Source organism: Aptenodytes patagonicus, chromosome 20, assembly GCF_965638725.1.
Source record: "Aptenodytes patagonicus chromosome 20, bAptPat1.pri.cur, whole genome shotgun sequence".
Classification (NCBI taxonomy): Eukaryota; Metazoa; Chordata; class Aves; order Sphenisciformes; family Spheniscidae; genus Aptenodytes; species Aptenodytes patagonicus.
Window position 1 is genome coordinate 3,753,619 of NC_134968.1, and position 20,042 is coordinate 3,773,660.

The 20,042-nt window shown below is 43.9% G+C and overlaps 1 protein-coding gene across 10 annotated transcripts in view; it reads right to left on the reverse strand.

Annotated features, from left to right (window-relative positions):
* Positions 1-20,042, reverse strand: part of TANC2 (tetratricopeptide repeat, ankyrin repeat and coiled-coil containing 2) — a 287,901-nt gene that overhangs the window by 22,297 nt on the left and 245,562 nt on the right. For all 10 annotated transcript variants that reach the window (XM_076356962.1, XM_076356961.1, XM_076356968.1 and 7 more), the window contains 5 exons: positions 13,580-13,688; positions 9,095-9,217; positions 8,101-8,337; positions 6,138-6,323; positions 3,859-3,952 (listed from right to left, as the gene is read on the reverse strand). In XM_076356962.1, the coding sequence (XP_076213077.1) occupies positions 3,859-3,952; positions 6,138-6,323; positions 8,101-8,337; positions 9,095-9,217; positions 13,580-13,688 (749 nt within the window). The remainder of the gene's footprint in view (positions 1-3,858; positions 3,953-6,137; positions 6,324-8,100; positions 8,338-9,094; positions 9,218-13,579; positions 13,689-20,042) is intronic.

The window sequence follows — 20,042 nt, forward strand, 5'->3', positions numbered from 1 at the left end:
ACTTGAAATGTTGCAGGTTAATTTGAGGTATTTCACGTCAAAATGACTTATGTTTCCAACAATGAAAATACTGTAAATCACCTAAGTGTTTGGTGTTCGCCATGAAATGTTCTTTGGAAAAGACTTTAGTGAAACAGGATGATCTGATCCATGGCCACACCCTTCTCCACTCTGTCTTGCAATCCACTCTACCTGGACTGACATGGCTTTTTGCTACTCTGTTCCTCAGGGTCAAAGCAACTGGTGCGGGTATGTAGCTCCAGCCTGTCCTTTGCAGCTCCAACTCAAGGGAAGCTCAAAAGCTTCTGTGCTACTGAGCAGTCAGACCTTGCTGCTTCAGGACGGTTCCATGCTGATGACCTGGATTTGCTGCCTGCTGCTGAGAGAAACCTATCCAAGCTCATCTCGTATAATGCACAGGTATCTAAGCATCTACCCTCAGAAATGGAGAAACTCTCTCAGGGGTGAAAGGAGCTCAGTCCAGCTGGACTCTAGGAGACCAACTCACTAAGGTACACCAGACTTCATCAGTGCCTGTGCTTTGAACAGAAGGTTGGACAAGATAACCCCCTGTGGTCCCTCCAACTGCAATGAGCTGGACAGTCTGCTGCTGCTCTGAATACAGGTGCCCCACCCCTGTATCTCCAGCCTTCTGACCAAAGCTGCTTTTGACATCCCCAAGCTCCAGCTCCACTGCTGGTCACCTCAAGCCCAGAGCACTATCGTGTGGCTGGTGTCCAACTGTCCAAGCCCAAAAGCTCAATTAACTACTTCAGGAAAAATTCTAGAAGTACCTGCTTATTTAAGCCTTTTAGCACTCCTTAGATGGACTTACCAACCTGTTTCTGACATCACCAATGTGCCTTACAACAGCCATTAGTCTCCAAAAAACCCACAACACAAGATAAGGCTGTGCCTGTGTGTTGAAAGGAGACTGGAAAAGCCAAGGAAAGGTGATGAGAGGAAGTGAGAGAAATGGAAATGTTTTTGTTTGGAGTTTTACTGTCTGCCAGAGAGCTCCTGTGGCCCAGCATGAACAAGGCGAGTCCACCAAGCAAGAAGCAGCGACCAGGATCCTGGGCTGGAAAACAGGAATGTTCATTTTGCAGCTTTTCCATGAGGACGTAGTGCCAGGAGAACAACTCACCATGCAATAACAAAGTCTTGGCATAAATGCTATAAACAGTTGCTGCATTTCTCAAAACACAGCTCAAACAAAACCCAAGACAAGTTTCAGGTGTGGACGTGCCCCCCTCCGTCAGTGAGCAACGTCAGACAAGCCACAGTCTCCAACACCAGGGATCTGCAATGGCACATTCCGCCTCTGCTCTTGTGCAGAGCACGTCTGTTTTCTTGGAGAAAAAACAACTTTATCTGGAGAAGGAATCATTAAATTGCTCCTATACGGCACGTGTATCCGTTTCACAGCCTGGCAGCAAGACAAATGCAGTTTGATGGGAGTCGTTCTTTGCACCTCCAACTCTGATGGAGTTATTACAGGTGACTCAGATATTTTTGTGCTGGGTTTTGCTATTAGTCTTGTCCCAGGAGGAAATATTCCATCTGGAGTTGGCTATAGTGTGCTGTCAGCAATTCCTAAACTTATGATGTAATTTGGCACTGCCATTTGGATGATATCAGGCTGATATCACTAAGCCAGGCAGTCAGCTCTGCTCTGTGGAAGATTAGACACACGAGCAACAAGTATCAAAAAACAGACAAGACATGATTCAGATTTTTAGAGCAGATTGCTATTTCTAGGTGGAAACCAGCATTTCTCTTCAAATTTATCTAAACTTGCTATTTACTTTCGGGAAAATAATAAAACAATGTGAAAGGGAGCTGAATTTGGTGGTTGGCTCGTTTTTGCTCATTTTCCCATCTTACCTACCACCAATTTTAATGTGATAAATGGGTACTCCTTTGAGATGGCTCCTAAATTTGTGTGCGATTTGCAAATCACAAATCCACATTCCCAACTATCCCAGTTACTCAGAAAGCCCTCTCAGAAACTCCCAGATGTCTGTGTGAGTCCAGCTTTTGGCATGGCTGCGGGGAGAGGTATGGGAAGGGGGACAACAGAGATGGAAAAGGCTTCTGCTGAAGAGTCCTTGAGGCAATGGGCAGGCAGCAGAGCTGCCCAGGACACAAGGAAAGAGGAAAGAGAAGAGCTGGACATTGTCAGGGAGGAGAGTGCAGTGCTCAGCTTTCAGACCAGAGAGCACGGCTGAGCAGGAGGGAGCAGGACGGTGTGACCTGCAAAGGCAGAGCTCCAGGGATGGGAAGAGTTAGACACCAGTTCAGAAAACGCCTTGTGGCTTTATACCAGGCTTTGCCAGATTCATCCAGACAGCCCAGGACTATCTCAACTCAAGGAGCTTATCTGTAGCGTCTGATGCTGCCCATGAGGTCACCTTGTGCGGAGACACCTTAGCAGCTTTTGATCAAACTCTGAAGGCATCTGGATCACCATCCTATTTACAAAATAGTCCTCAGGACCCAAACACCAGAGAATGTTTTGGATGAGCTGTCTCTGGCCCGGTCACCACTGTGAACCGTGAGCTCACCGGTAGCAAAGCTGCTGTCCTATTACCAACGCTCAGTAATTTCATTTGACTAATTCCATATCCAATTCCTTTTTTCTCCCATGACACCCTAGGGGCACTTTTACATTGCTTATTTGTATATATTGTCCTTATTTCCGCTAATAATGGCACAGTGCCCTTGCTACTGAGTTATGTCCCTGTGTGTGCAGGAGCCGACTCCTTCCCTAATGCCCTGTGAGTGGCCCAGAGCAGCCTGGCCACCCGCCAGGCTCCTTGCTGGGACAACTCATCGCTCCATCTTTGTCCTTTAAAGCCGAGGGGCAATACTTTCTGATAGACTCCATTCATTACAAGGCTCTAATGAGGCTACATTTTCAGACGTACAGCGTGCAAAACAGCTCAAAATATAACCCTGTTTTTTCCCCCCCTTCTAACCAGAAACAACCTGACCAAACACCAAGCCACACACCAGCCACTGTCTGTACCCTTGGATCGTGTCATTTTTAAACAAAGCTGACAGGATCAAAATCAGTGCTCCGTTACCCAGACAGGAACATTACCTTGGTGTATTAACTTGACAGCAACATTACCAGTGATGCAAGTAGATGAGTTGAGTACAAAAGACAGTGGATATTATTTATGAGGTCGTTGGAGTTAAAAGCTAACAACTCCAAGTTTGAATATCTCAAGAAATGGGGATGATAGTGTGTTTCCTGTCTGTGGGGTGGAAGGAGTGAATGGCTGCTTTTGTTTTGGGAGAAGTTAGGAAAGCAGGGCTTCTGCATTATACCCATCAATACAAAAATACAGTATTGCACAAAAGGACGTTTGTTTAATTACCAAGTGTTAAATAATGAGAAGTTTTCAGAAAATCAACAGATAATTTACCAGTCATGGTGCTGCACGTAACGGGGAAGGGGAAGGGGAGAGAGAAACAGGGAGATGCTTTCGATAAATATGCCAAATATCAAGAGAGAAAGAGCAGAATTTTGTGTCCATCTCACTTAACGTGAGATGTTTCAGAGAAATTAGTGGCCTGGTTGTCAGAGATGCTGCATGCCTGCATGCTCCTGAAAAGTGCCAGGAGCTGCAGAAGCTCAGGATTTGCAAAAGCCAAACTTCTCTGTTTGACTTAAGCTGAGTGCAAGCTCCACCCTGGCACCTGTAAATCACCTGAAATCAAATCAAAGGAACCGAGCCTTCTCCCTTCCATCAAAACAATGTCAGGGATCAGGGATGCATCAGGTGACCGAGAGCCCATAAATACAAACACAAACACGCAAGAAGAAGCTACAGCATCTACAGAAATCACCTGTCTCTCCCCAAAGGCTGTCAAAGCTGTTGATTTGGGCTCGCTCCACCTCCTCTTCGTCTTTTTCTGGAAGATCGAGCAGGTAGGAGACAATCTAAAACAAAATGACATGTCAGCTCACGAACTTGGATGCGTTATATATAAACTGCTGACATCTTAACACGAGCTGCTCTGAATACACAGAGGAAAAGGAACGGTCTCTGCCTGGCACCCTGAGCTTAAGTAAATATTCTTCCAGAGATCAATCACTGAACCTGCCACCCTGTACAAGCAAAAAAAACCCACCCAAGTGTCTTGATACAACCGCGCATGAAGAGCCTTTGTAGTGTCAGTTCCTTGTAACCGTGTCTGTCCTGCTACAGATGACCCGGCGTGTGCAGTGGATGCGCCTTCGTCTGCAGCTACGGCTGCTGTAACCAGTGAGGAAACACCAGTGTGTCCATCCGTATCACCTCCCACCTGGTGGGGTGCAATGAGTGCGATCGTCCCCTTTTACTGCTGGGGAAACTGAGTCACAGACAAGGAAGGTAATGGTGCAGTTATAATTGTTAGCCTCTCCATTAGCTTAAGCTCCTGCCAAGATGAAGTTACTTCCAGAAACTATTAGCTCCTTTCTAGCAAATACCGCTTTTAAGCAGACTGTTAAAAAGACTTCCACTATGTTTTTCTTCCAGCTGTGGATGCTTGAAACCCCAGAGAAGCAAATTAACTTCTTTAAAGGGTAAATGAAAGGATTTAATTGACTGAAAACTGGCAGAAAATTGCAGTGTTTGGATCATATGATGCGAGAAAGCAAGAGGCTAAAAAGAAAATGGAGATTTTACTTTAGTGACTGAAGGACAAAAAAATTTTTCTCATTCTAGGAGAAACAATTTTCTGCTGGGGTCTAGGCTACAACGAGCCTTTTCTGAGTACCTGGAAGGAAACTGTGCCAGCTCTGCTGCCTGCAGCTGCCTGTGGGCACAGGCTGAGAGGCACCAGCACAGGGGAGCAGGGATTTCGGTGACAAGTGGTGTTTTCCCATCTCCTGCCAGTGATGCTCTAGTGCTAAATGGGACGTCGGGAATGACAGCAGCGCAGGGGGGAGCAGGAAACCCAGGAGAGTGCCTACGTGAAAGATGCCGCTGAAGTGATGCCCATGGTCCTTCCACAGTGGATGCCTTGTGTATATGATGCTGCCTCGATCGGAGAGTGTGAGCTTGGTGTAACAAACCCCCTGTGCACTCGGCTGACCTCCCAGCCGGGTGCTGTACTGCTCAGTGGACCTCGTGTTGCCTGACTAAAGCATAAAGCTAAGTCTGCTATGGTTACGCTAGGGTATAATCACAGCAAGGACTCCAGTGTGGCTCCACCAGTGATTACGATCACTTTATAAACATGCTAAGTATTTGTTTTATCACCAAAGTCAGAGAAAACCAGCAAAATAATCACCAGCTTGCATCTCCTATGACTGCAAGCACCACAAAACAGGGACTTGGAGTATTTTTTATAAGCAGCCACATACCTCTTATGGTACAACAGAAATATTAAACAATTCCAAAACTCCTTTCTATACATTATAAAGGTGACCAGTATTATCTGGGGGGAAATTCCCATTTAAAATTTCTGTGTTACAAATTATGTCCTCAGCATGCAGATCTTTAGGGTTTTGAAGTCACATCTGCTTCTAATCGGTTCAACTCACAGTCACTTAGCTAATAAGAATTTCCCAGCTTTCTTTAATTAGCCCCTCTGATCTGAGCACGTTACCTATGTTTTCATGGATTATGCTTAACAAAAGTAAAATCAAAACTCCAGTAAATGAGAGGAGCTCAATTTAGCAAAGAAATCAACCAATGCAAAAATCCTCAAAGACTGCTTCTCGGTAGGAAAACATACATCATTCTCCACATCGCAAATCTTTATCAGTATGAGAGGAGCAAGGTCTTCAGCTCTTCGCTCCCCGCAACATACAGTCCAAACCTACATGGCCTCACACTCCCCTAACAGCACTGGAGGAGCAGCGTAAGTAACACACTGTTTATCCACCCTTGCTTAAAGGTTTATTCCAACAACTTAAAAGGTTTGTTACGCTTCCTCTCTTGGACGCCTGCCCAGACCACAGGGTTTGCCAAGGGATCTGTGAACCCCGCTGCCTGGGATGGGAAAGGGAGGAAGAGTAGGAGAGAGGTACTTGCCTCCACCTCCAAGACCCTCTTTGGTCAACGTTTTGGCTAGGAAACATAGTCAACCCTTGGTTTCCCACCCCGCAGAGGCAATGAGGTGCTGGTAGGTCTTACCTCGGTGTACCCCATGCTGGCTGCAGCGATCAGTGCCTGCTGGATGGCGTGGCTCTTCTTAAACACTCCCTGCTGTTGCCCAGCCATGGTCCAGTCGCATTGGATCAAGAACTTCACCACCTCCAAGTGTCCTCTGAGAGCAGCATGAACCAGAGCGCACTGACCGTTTTTGTCCAAATGATCCACCTTGAAAAGAGATGACAAAATACAATTAAGCCAAATCACGGGCAAAACGTCTTCGTTTCTTCAGAGTTTCCAGGCCCGGTTTCAAAATAATGCCACATGTGCAAAATGTGCATTTTTCTGGTAAACCATCCCTTCCATGACCAGAAAACAACCATTCCCAAAGCAGCTCTGCCCCAGGCTTCAGCATCCTTTTGGCCACAAGTGTTTGCTTTGGGTAAGTTACCATTATTTTTAGCTTTCTTCACTTTTCTTCAGACTCAAAGGCTGCAAAAGCATTTCCCCCTTTGTGTCCTGAAGTCCAGCAACCGTGTTTTCTCGCGGGTTGAAATCATACACACTGGTATCATCTCCTTCATCCAAATCCACAACAGGAAAACCAGCTTGTTTTCCAGATACCATTTCTTCTGAGAGACACAGAAGTGCCTCAGCCTGCAGTCGAACGCACAACGTGAACCCAATGCAGGCAGAAGTCAGCAGGAAACAGAGATCGCGCTTGGCAGCCCTGCAGGAACTTATTTGGTCGGCTTTTCAGGACAGGGCATGGTCGTCACTCGATGCCTGAATACATCAGCTGGGATTTCTAGGTCCTATCCCAACACCAGTAACTTGGAGAAAACAGGACAGGCAGATCAGCTACCGTCCTCCTGCCGGTTAACCCCTTCAGTGCTCTGCAACATATTATTTATCATTTCTCGTATTATAAATATGAGAAATAATTATTATATCAATATATTCCACTAATATTAATCACAATTATATAGTACATATGAGAAATATTTCTCCTATTATATTACATTAATATTATTAACATATTAATATTTCTCATTTCTCAACTTAGGCAGCAGTCAGTGTTGCAGCCTTCTATGCCAAAATCAAACATCTCAGCCTTCCAACTAAAGCCAGCTGGTTTTGGGGTATTTCCTCAATACAGTTAGGGATACTCAAGGAAAGCTATGCGTGGCAGGACTCTTGCATTGCATTTTGTATCCCAAATATTCCTGTTCTCAGAGAGGGAATGCTGGTTTTTGCCAATGAGTGTCAGGGAGTCGCCCAACTCTCTCAAGATATCCCAACAAAAGCAGAATTCTTTTTTTCCTTCATACTGTCCTCGCACTATTACAGACAACACAGCAAGATCTAAACGGGTCCCTCAGTCATCCCGACTTTCATACCAAAACTATACAAACCCGTATTTTGCTTTTTTCACTGAAGCTAAACATATAGAGAAACCACAAATTGTTTCCAGGAGGCTCCACTTCAAAAATCAGCACAATTTTCTTCTTCAACAAAATATTTAAACTTGACTCATTATATACAATTAAAACTCCAAACACTCACCACAAAGCTAAACAAAGGGTGTTTTTCTAGGACAAGTCTGATAGAAGTTTTTGAAAATGTGTCTCAAGGAGATATTTAAAGAACTCTCCGTGCTGCAAAAGCAGCGTTGCCATTTTAACCTCGTGAGGTTCGAGGACTTCTCCAGAACATCCTTCAGCAGGCGATCAGTGCAGCAGGATTAGGTAGTTCCTGCCTCAGACCTGAATTCCAGAATACTAATTACTGACTCTCAGGAGTTACTTAGCTTTGGTGTCAACGCGAGGTTTTCAAAGCCACCACGTTTTAGCAGAAAAGCCAACCCTCCGCAGCAGCATCCTGGCTTCATCTGCTGGAGGATATTCTTTAGCGAGCGTTACGTATTCTGCCTGCAGCTTGTGCCCTGCCTTGCATAAACGTGGAACAGTTTCAATCAGCTTTTAGAGGAACGTGGTCACTTTACCTTGGCCCGTTTCTTGCACAGCAGCACAACAATACTTAGAAATCCAGCAGCAGCTGCGTAGCCAAGGGGGGTCAGGCCACTTTCAGAAGCAGCATCTACATTGGCCCCAAACTCCAAGAGCAAAGCCACCATCTCCGTGTAACCCAGGTGAGATTGGACACACAAAATGGGGGCGTTGTTCAGAACTTCGGTTCGATAATTCACGTTTGCACCTCCTAAAATCAGCAACCGACTGACCTGCACAGGGAAAGAAGAACTCCTGTTAGCTGTGTCTTATGGAGAGACATTAGTTTCTTTTCAGGGCAACAAAAGAATTTAAACCAGGACCCTCTGCATGCTTCCAAGCAAATAGCGAAGGACATAAAATGCCCAGTAAAAACACTTGCCAAATATACGGTCCCATTTTAGGCATTTTCGCCCTGTATGGGAAGGAGCTGGAAGGGCAAACATCCTTCCAGATGAAGGACAATTTGAAATCGGATTCACTGTCTGAAATCCTTTCTGGTGTAGAGATGAAGTCACTTAAGCTAACACATTCATCCTTACCAACGCAAATGGGCACGTAGTGCCTGAACTAGCATGTGCTGCTGTTTGGCGTTGCCTCCGAGTTAGTGCCTGTCTAAGCCAGAGCCCTTTACGGGGCTGTCAAATTTCAACACCAGTTGTCGCATCCCACATCTTTGGGGAGGAAAAACGCAAGCGAACCATTTTGCACAGGCGCAAATTCACTATTCACTTGCTGCAATTAAAAGATCATCCCTGGTCAAAGTAGAAGAGTTGAGGGATCATCCCAGGTGGTAACAAAATCCCAGCTGAACTGATGGCCTCTCCCCAGCTCAATACGAACCCCCTGCAAGCTGCTCAGCACTGCCTGGGTAGGATGACTGCCATGGGCAGGCAGCTACAGCAAACACTCTATGCACAGTTACTGCGCGTTGCTGGGAGCTTCTCACGTGAGCTCTGAACCACCCCAGCTCTCCTCCTCCTCCAGTACCTTTATGTTTGGGGTGTAGAGATTTCTCAGAGATGCCAAAGCCATCGAAAGACCTTCGGTACTGTAGGAGATCCAAAGCCCTTGCAGGATGGAGGAAGATACCCCAACTTTTTTACTCAGCCCCTAAAAAAAGAGAAGATGACTTAGACGCAAGCTTACAAATATGCTCAATTACACTGGCCAGATCCTCCCGGGTCTTTGGACTTCAAAGAGTTTCAAGACACTAACAGCTATACACAAGATAAGTGATATTTGCCACATCCGACCTTTGCAGTGAATTAATACGCTTATAGGAAACAACTTGCAAAGGTACTGTAGCCATCTCCAAGGTCTAGGAAAGGCAGGATTAAACTGTGAACAACCTGAATCCATTCAACACCCTCAGAAAATGTCATGTTAAGGAGCACAGCATGCTGCTTCTTTTCTTTTTTAATAAAGTACATACTATTTTGGCAGAACTGATTCACAAAGTTTCCTTATTATTCACACAGTTAAACTAGATGACAGTATCTGCTCACAGTAAGATAAATTAAGGAAGTCTCAGCCACAGCCTAGAACAGTATTCTCATCTCTCATACCAGACTGTTTCCAACCCTTCCGGGCTGGTGTCCGTGATCAGGCTGTACGTAATACATATCAGGTCTGACATCTTTGTCCGGCAACGCTAACTGGCAGAGCACAGAACTGGTAAGCAAGTTTCCCCCCCTCCTATCGAAGGAGCAATAATTGCTCTGTAACCAACAGATGGGAGCAAACGGCTTGATCGAAGACGAGAGGAATGGGTTTGCAACTCCAGCAACGAGCTTCGCTGCGTGTTGTGCTCCGTTGTGTGATGCGGGTACGCCCTGTATGTTGCTGTTCTGCTACTGATTTACCATCAAAGCCTGCTGTTTCCATGGAAACCGTACAGCCATTTTTAATTCCGTTTTGATATGCAAACCCTGATTTCTACTTCCTTGTGGTCATTTCTATCTGTGCAAAGCAGCAGGATCATATTTCCGTAAGTCTTTTGTATGAGAGACTGACACGGACGGTGTAGGGTGGTGGGAAGAAAACCAGCAGCAAAAGGTGGGATTTGTTTCCTCTAAAGGAAGATGTGCAGGAATCATCATCTGAGCCCGCTGCTGGACTCAGTTGCAGACCTCGAATACCTACATGTGAAAGATATTCAGAAGCATCGCAGCAGCCGTCAACAGATTTGTCACTTGAGATGGTTTTACCATAAAAAGAAGCAACAGATTAGACACGCTCTTATAAATAACAACTCCATGCGCTTGTTTCCTTCAAAATTCAGGGAGCTAAACAGAGAAAAATATCTGCTTGTGTCAAGAGGCAGAAAAAGAGCTCAGGAATTTTAGCCACCATTAAATGCTACTTTTGAAATGACACAGTACAGGACATTACAGGTCAATATTAAATTTCAGTGAACTCAGTACAGTATAATTCGACAAAGGGAAAACAATTTTATAATAAATGGTTAAAATAATTTAGGAATAGTTATAATACTATCAAACCCATAAATAAGCTGTTTGAGTCACCATCAGGACCAAGGGAAAGAGTATATATTTTCAGAATAGCCATCTGAAGATAATCACATATGCTATAAAAATCTTAACTGCTGTATTAGAACATATATACTTAGGTATTAGTGCAAGACATAAAAGATGACATTTATCCTTTAAAGAATAAATACATTCAGCACCATTATCATTCAGTTGCTGAAACAAAACTGCACTATTTCTCATTTTACAGATCGTATCCTCCTTTTCTATTTCCCTTTTCTGCTCAGAACTGTAAAGCAGGTTGAATCCTTCAGCAAAAGCAAATCCCAACTTGACACAACATCAAACTGAAATACCATGAGTGGTTTCCACTCCACTGGGACCATCCGACACAGGACCAAGGCATGGCCTGACCATGCACGTTTCGTTTGAGTAACTTTGCCAACCCCACACAACCCCAGTTTTCAAACAGGCTTGCTTTTTCTGTCCCGCACTCTTGTATGCAGCTGTCAGCATCCTTCATTTCTAACTTATCGCCTCCTCTGCTGTTTGGCCATTGGCACCTTCAACACAAGATCTTTACAAGGCTGTTTTGCAAGGAATATCAGACAGCTTTACATACCCGTAGCTGTCAAAGTGAGTGTTTCTGCCTGTAATTGTCATTACATTCTCAATCTGGGGACGAGGGACACCCATTTCTGGATTACTGACATTTTAGCTAACTAATTTAAGATGAAATGAAAGGCTTCTCTTTGGTTGATTTGCAAAACATACGTCAGCCTGAAGTTTGGGTCTTCTTGTATCATTACTGCACATTTCTCTTCTTGCCCTTTCATTCCATGCCAGGCTTCCCAAGCTGGGTTTCCATATGCTCCTGTTAAGACTGGTAATTGCTTTAAAAGACTAAAACATTTGTACTTTTTTTTCCCCCAAACTGTTTGAGGATGTTTGTGTTTAAAAAAGAAAACCAGCAGATCTCAGCCATCAAGCAAAGCAGGGAGCGTGAAAGCTTCTTTACACCTATCTATCAGGTCATCACCTTATCTGTACATCACTGATTTTTTGACCCCTGGAAATTCCAAGTGTCCCATCGTTACCTTGCACAAGGTACCGGTGGATTCGAACCGACAGGGATTGGGGAAGGACAAATATGTTTTCTGCACTGTTTAATTGAAGTTTGTCTCTATACCTAGCTCTCAGTACTCCCTGGCTGGACAAAATGCTTTAGCCCTGTTCTAATCCTCTCCTGGCTTCATGATGGGTAAATAAAATGGAATTACAATGGCATCAGGCCTCCGTAAATACCTTCAAAATTAGGATCTTTCTGTCTGCGGAAAGCTGCTGCTATAACGTGATAGTTCAGGAAAACCACACTGAACTGATGACCTGACACGCTCCCTACTTGGCAGAAAACCCATGCCATGCTGGTAACGGCTTCAGCAAAAGATCAGACAGAATGAGAAAAAAAAAAAATGCTTGTTTAGAAACAAATACAGTCAGTAACAACAGGGAAAGGAGCCTGTGTACATACTCTCAGAAATATTTTCTTAAAAGAATGCTCAAGGTCTTAAACATGGTCTGCAATATTCCAGCTCAATGCCTCCTTCAAAAACTAATGCAGTTATTGTTTCACTCAGTAAACACTCCCAAATCCTCAGTAAACACTTGTTAAAAAAACAGAATAAAAATAAACCTATTCAAGGAAAAGTGAAAGACGAAGTTTTACAGTGTTTCTAATCCAGCTAATCCAAACCCTTTCAAAACTTTATAGTATTTCTAAATAACATAGTTATGCTTATCTGTCACCGAGACATGCTATTCTTACTGCAGTGCTGCAAAACCAAGGATTTTGCCAAGTGATTAGAAGCAGAAGGCTGTACTGACATTTTTCATATGCTAATTGGCATTTTATACTATTGTAAATATTGCTCAATTAAATCTGGAATCTACAGGCAACTTGTCCACTTAATGAAAATTGTCATTTGTTTAGAGCCTGAAACCCTGTTATTTGTTTCTACCATGGAAGTGCGAAACGAAGAAGATTTGGAATCAGATTTAGATGTAAATGACAGCTGAATAGTAAACTCACTGCTGAATTTGGCCTTGGGAACGTAACTCAAAATTTGAAAATTATACACTGATTGGTAATGCACCGATCTGGGGTTCTTCCCTTTGGCTCCAGCCATCGCTTTCCCAAACAAGGAGACTTTGCTACTGCACCTGATGGTGAATTCAGCACAGGGAACTCAATAAATAAATCCAACAGGACTGACACAAGACACAAACTATCTATTTACTCTAGAAATACAGGGGTGCTAAAGTTCTTAAGTCTATAAAATCATATATAGATCAGATAAGAATAGAGCCTCATTTTTACCAGTGTTAAGCACCCACAGATGATAACACTTTCAATAAAGTCTGTTATTTCCTGTGACCTTGCAAATCCATCCTCTCATTTCCACCTTCTGGTATATGGGCCAACAGGCAAAAGAATGCTACTTAATTTATGGGTCATATTGATGCTCACATCCAAGTTTGACTTTCAGTTACCCAGGTCTTAAATGTCTGTGTGAAGAGTAAAATGGACCCGCCATCAGATTTTAAGGACCATCAGATCTTCCCTTTACAACCTGAATTTTGGGCTGGATTCTTCAAAACCACTCCTTTTAAACGATTTGTTTTTTCTAGATGTTGTTACAAGGAACTCATCTTACATGGGAAGAAACCTCTTATGGTGGAAGAGTAATTTTAGGTAAGGAGGCTGTTTGCTGAATCTACAGTCTGAAGGACGGTTTCATTTCAAGGATTTCTTATATATCATTGCCAATTTTCTAAAGCTCACTTCTATGTGTTTCAGCAGCCTGAAGCAATCACACTTCTTACAGCAACCCTAAAACAAGAAGACACTGAACGCTGTCAGTGCTGGCAGATTATACGCAGCAGGGATGAGATTGGCATAAGTCTTCATTTTAATCTTTGTTACCTTAAAAATATGTGCTTTGAGAATGTGATGTCCCAGTTCAATAGTTTGCTGTCGATTTAGTTTTCCTTCTTGACGGGAAAACCAGAAGGCAAGTAATGTGTGGCCACTCCTAAAATCAGAAGAAAGGGTATGTTAGTATTTGCTTGTCACACCGATAAAAGAACTTTTGTCAACAATTTTTGCTCCTGCTAAGCCTTCAACCTCGTCCAGCTTTGGGAAACAGAGCTGGACTAATTCTCACTTGTAAACCACCGACTAATTGCATCCTTTATTATTGGTGATCACGGGTAGCTCAAAAAAACCCAAGCATTGGAGGACAGCAAAAATAAAACAATGTATTTTCTATGAACAGACATAAATTTGGAAACACTAGAGGTACAATTTCATGAAAGCTGAAGTGCTACTTTTATAGTCATTTTGCAGAGGAGAGCTGTACTTTGAAAGCGTGCCACCAATCCTGAAGTCATTAGAAAACGACATATTTAAAATATCCACACTTTGAAAAAATGTCCTTTAAATGACAACTACATTCTCCGCCCTGTGACACATCCTGCAGAGTGAAGCAACTTTATTTCCATGTAAAACTCCTTCTAAACACACTCTCCAGCTTTTCCAGTAATAAAGATGCTTCTGGCAGCAACCTACCAGGTTGACAACCAAAGCAAATTAACTGAGCTACAGGCAGAGCCCTGTTTAAGGGAAACATAATAAAATAGACACTAACTTGCATCGCAAATGGTGATCTTCACTGACATTTTTGAACATACACACTTCCAGCTTACAACACCGAAAGTTCAGCGTGGCTGGGTCTTCTCAAACATGCAAGAAGCTGATTCTCCGTACACGCACAAAACACACGCAAGTGCAAAAATGTGAAGTATTGAAAACCATTTCTGGATGAGATTGGAAAACATCTGCCCCTGCGGGCACGTGTGGCTGCACCAGCAGGAGATGCAGCAAGCAGGGGAGGAGGCCACCGAGGCTCCACACTTGGACCTCAGTGGTCTGGGGACTTGCAGTTTTCTTGGTTTTGCCAACAAATTCATATTCTTCTTTGAGCCCCTGGGTACTCCCAAGGGAGTCCTTTTTAACCCACTTCATTTCTGGAACTACATCAAAATGTGACTACACACAAAAGCAACCAAACCCCTTCCAGCCAAAGAAAATAAAATACAATATCAACTGTGGCTTTAAAAGGGCTTTTAAGGACAGGGAACGTTATTAGCTCATCACAATTCGGTAAAGCAGAAAAGTGCTTTGCGTGGCCAAATGGCAAGTAAGTATTACAGAAGACAAGAAGTTTTCACAATGGTGGGGATTTACCAGCACCATCTCCATCCAGGGAGAACGATTACCCCGATTACCCCTGTCTCAAAATAAACTCAGAATAAAAGTGAAAGACTTGTAATGCCACGGCCAGGTGTTTGGCAACGTCTCCCCCAAGCCCTGCCAGTGAGCCTCCTTTTGGACCGATAATACATGGATTCATTTTAGCGGAGCCCGATGATGCTCTGCCAGACCTCGTGGTACTGGTAGGATGTGGACATGTGCCCGCTGGAGGAGCAGGATGGAGAACAAAACATCTTTTTCGTACAAGGCAGGACTTGATCCCCAGGCCTTGACAGGTGAAAGAGAACCGCATCCCATTTACATGTAATAAAATAAACTCTTTCACTAGTGAGTTAATTCTACTGTGCCTCTCTCCAAAATGCAATTAAATATACAGAGGCACCATCAACTCAAATAATAAACTGTTGTCTGAAATGTTTTTATTGACTGATGGTACCCTTCGTACGTAGGGTGACTTGAGCTGAAAAAGAAACTGAAGAAAAACTCTTTTTTTGCATGCTTTGCCTGTCACGCTCCTCTCCACACCCTGGCCTGGCACATGGCAAGATGCCCACGTCGGGATCCCGTAGCTCCGCGCTCGCCATCACAGGAGAAGGACAAGCTCTTCCAGATGGTGACTCAGCCCATCAAGATGTAGCCTAGATGCCTCAGCTGAATGCTTAAAATTAGGCAGGATGCCTTGTGCACAGGGCAGTGCCACCAATTTTCACGTGTCCGTGCTGTGAGAATTCTCCACGTAGCACCAACAGAAGGGACAAAACATAAAAAGCTGGGAAAGCAGAAGGGCCTTGGAAATGGCTGTAGCACCTTAAGTTATCTACAGCTTGTTGCCTTTCCTTCCTTTCACTTTTCCCCTCTTTGTTTCCTATCTTTGGAGTGGGAGGAGAACATCAGGTCACATCCTTTTAAAGGCGACAAATACATTTGCCCATTATGCTGATTAACCTCCAGGAATGCCCATGGAAAGGAGAAACAAATCAGAAGGAAACAAGTGACTATGAAACACAGCTTGAGTGTTGCTAGATACAGCTGCAAGTCAAGGAGCGCAGCAATTGCTAGATTTTATCCGTCCCTGTTCAGCCAGATTATGAAAACCTATAATCACTCTAATACACTCAACGCATCTCAATAGCTCATCAGATTCACGATGCTGCGCTTATTGTTTGGAGAAGAGCCAATGCATTTACCTCCGCTAAAAGGTTGGCGGTGCAAGTTCATTCAGAGCCATCAGCTCATTTCCTTTCCGGGGAGAGTCATCAGGCTGGCGATCATGAACCGCAGCTCTCTGCTCCAGATCCGATCGCGGCTGCACAAGGGGACCCCGCAGCCACCCCCCTCTACCTCTCTCTCTCTATGTATAGAAGAGGAAATAATGCCGCTTGTTTGCTTGTTGAGCAGGGCGGATGGAAACCTCTTTGAAAACGTTTGGGAAGCCTCTGAATGGAGCCGTAACTGTATTAATGCTAAGCATGAATTGAAGATCCAGAAACTTCTGATGTGCCTTTTCTTCGCAGTGAGAGATGAAGTGCAGCTCCTGTCTAACACAGGAGCCCAGGTTCCACAGTTACCTCCTAAGTTGCTCTTCAGCTGCAGCTGGTAGGGTATTTACCCAAATTTAATTACATGCATGACTTTGGCTGTTATGAATAAGGCATGTACAAACTATTCCAGAATAAAGTACAGTATTCATGAGTAATACATTACCTCTGCAACATTTCCCGGACCTTGGCTTTGGGCTTGTTGATAAATACTTGCAGTCACTTGTTCTGTCAACGATAATTGCACGCTAAACCAGACTCCAACAGCACAGGCTTTTTCTCTTTTTTTCTTTTTTTTTTAAATACAGCAGAGGATGGCAGTAATGATTTCTACACCAAGGAGCTCAGTGAAATGATTTGCTTTGAATTTCACCACTGCAGAGTTTATCATCAGAGATTTTTCTATTTTTAATGTAAGATTTCTTTTTGTGAAAAATTAATAGCGCTGCCAGCTCAGCTCCGGCAGCCTTTGTCTGCTCTCGCAGGCTGCCTGTGTCAGTGCTGGTTCCCGTAGCGGCCAGGGGTGCCTGCCTGGATACGCACATACGTGTGTATATGTAGAGACATAAAGACAAGTCTTCATCCTTGCAAGCCCCTGCATAGCATGAACTGGTGCACACGTACAGCAGCTCTAAGGAAGGCTAATGTAAGTCAAGGCTATACATGGGCACAAGGGGAGATGCTGGATTCAGCAGAGTGGTCCCTACACATCTGCTCCCTTACCCACCCAAAGCTGAGGCGCATATAGCTGTGGGCACAGAGCAAGGCGACGCAGGGAGGTGGTACCTCCAGCACATCCCTCATCGTGCCCCTGTCCCTCGTGCCACAGATGGAAGGGGACAAGGCGTCACTAATAAAATACCAGCGTGACCAAAGAGCTGTGATGCAGCATGGGGAAACACATAAGAAAATATTGAAAGCTCCCGGATCTGTGTTTCATCTATACTACTCTATCCCTCAGGCAAAGTAAAAGACATTTAAAAGGGTGTAAAATTACTCTAGTGTTAAGGCATTGCACTACCGGAGTAAAAGACAGGCAAAAAAATAAGTGAGAATCAGTCCCGTTTACTTCTGAACCTACTGAAGTCCAAATTCCCTGATTTACACCCACATCTCCCTTCTTCCAGCTAATCCCATGAAACCATTCCAAAATCCAGAGATTTGACACTGTGCCCAGTGAATCTGGTCTTCCAAGAGATGTGTGTTCGTATTTTATTCACCTCTGCAGAGTGCAATTTTATAACTTTAGCACAGAGAACAATGTCTGTTCTAACAAAGCCCGGAGCCTCCTTCGCTTTCAGAAGGATGTCTGTCCAGACTGCAGAAAGGCCAAGCTCAGCTCAGTGAGCTCCTCTTGAAGGATCATTTAATCACCAAAATTGGTTTATTGATTTTTGTAACATAGTTTCCCTCTGATGCTATAATGGCGTATTAACTTAGAAGGAATTAACATTATACAAGAAAATTCAAACAAAATAGGGAATGCTCTTAAGCACGCGATATTCTTTCCTACAGAATTAAACACTGGTTTAATTTGCTGAGCTAACTAGGACAGCCAAGGTTCAAAGCCAAGAAAAATCTTTCCATCCCTCGGGTCAGATCTCATTGCAGCGAGACAAGCTATGGAGTATCTGATCAAAAACCATCACCTTGCCTAAAAGTAACTGAGGACACAGCAGCGGTGTGCTACCAATTCTAGCTGCTTTAGGAGACTGCAGACACACTTCCCGGTGAGCAGGACAAGAAATCTATACCAGCATGGCTGCTGCTTGCTTTCTTCACCCAACAGTTGTCATATTTGCACCAACCCACTCATACGGTAATCACGACTGTTCATTACACAGAGGAACACCTAATGGTCTCAACCGTAAACTAGAAATCCATCATTCTGGGTATTAAACATGAGATTTCCAGGCTAAAAGGGGCTACCCACGATTATCTAAGCTTACTTTTCTATAGCACAGACGATAAGGCTCAATCCATACATCAACAGACGCATGGGTTAGATTTGCAAACCAAGTCCAGTCCAGACAAGGCTCAACCCATGCGTCAATAGATGCATGAGCCACAGATGCATACCAAGACCAGCACCCCGGTTTCACTGAAGCAGGTCTCTTAGAAAGACACCCGATCATAATTTAGTATTTCAACCATGATGTTCTTGCTGCCAAGTAGAAGTGCTAGACTGACTATTTCTGGTTTACAGGAGACAAAGCATTGCACAAAAAATCCATATCCAGTCATCATCCTAACTCTTAGTGCTTCATTACCATTCCCCGCGGCCTCGTGTAGTCTAAGCAGCAGCAAAACCGTGATTTGTGTAAAGGAGAGCTGAAGAATTGCATGAACCACTCCGTGAGCGTTTGAAAAGCAGAAATGGAATCACTTAAGGGCATCTGGCCTATCCTTAAGAGCAATTTTAATTTAAGTAACAGCATCTTGGCGATGGAGGACTTAAAAGTTTCTGACATCTCATAAAATCAATAGGCTCACTGGATGTTTCTTCATTGCCAGGGTGTGACTGAACACCAGTAAAACCAATACCATCTGCACAGCTACAATTCTGTTCACATCCAGAGGGACGTGCTCAAGAAACACAAGCTCCAAATGCAGCCAGCGCTGCCTTGCCCCACGTCCTCGGCCCCAGGCAGGGAGGGGAGGCTCATCGAGCGTGCGTGACGCAGCCAGGAGAGGAACAAACAGTACTTAACAAGATCTCCAGCATTAAGAGATGCTTTAGAGCATTTGTGCTTAATGACTCCTAATTTTGAATGAGCTGGAAAGCTCCTTACCCCTCTGACATGGTATCAACAGCATCCACAGCCATATCATTCAGGTAGAAAGTTTATTCAAGCAACTTTCAGAGATGTAACAGCAATGACCTCACTGATGCAGCTCAGCTGAAACTGAGACTATGCTGCAGACCTGCTCGCAATCCCGGTCTCATTTTTATTTCTCAAGGCCGTCTATTAAAAATTCCATAGGTACTAACTGTGCTGCACCCGTATTTTATCACGGATGGGGACTGCATGCCTCAGATTATGTTACACACTTGGCTGTCACAGAGAAAGAGTTCGTCTGTAGTTTATCCGGGATAACAGAGCTGCATCCGTGTCAGGAGCTGATCCTGGAGGACCTCTACACTACATGAAACAACGGCAGTCGGGCGCCAGGAACTGCCAAGAGAAGCAGCAAAGAGGAAAACCAGACAACTCTGATGGCACCCTTCAGATTTAAGGTAACAAAAGATACTTACAATGATTTAAAAATATAGAACAAAAAAGGAAGGATAAAGGAGAGAAAAAAGCATTTCCAAACGCTTACAGGCCCTGACTTAATGAGATTTAAAAAACCAGATCCAGAGAGTAAAGATGCAATTCCCTTGTCTCCGCTCAGTTCATAAGGCTTTTCAGAAAATCTGCTGGTTGCCAGGAACAGATTACTTTACATTCAGAGAAGAGAAGCGTTGTCCAAGAGCAGTGTGAAAAGACTGCTGGCATATTTAATAAATATGTTGGATGGGTAAAAGGAGTAACAACGTCTCTCCAGTGACTACACAGTTAACATACAGAGAA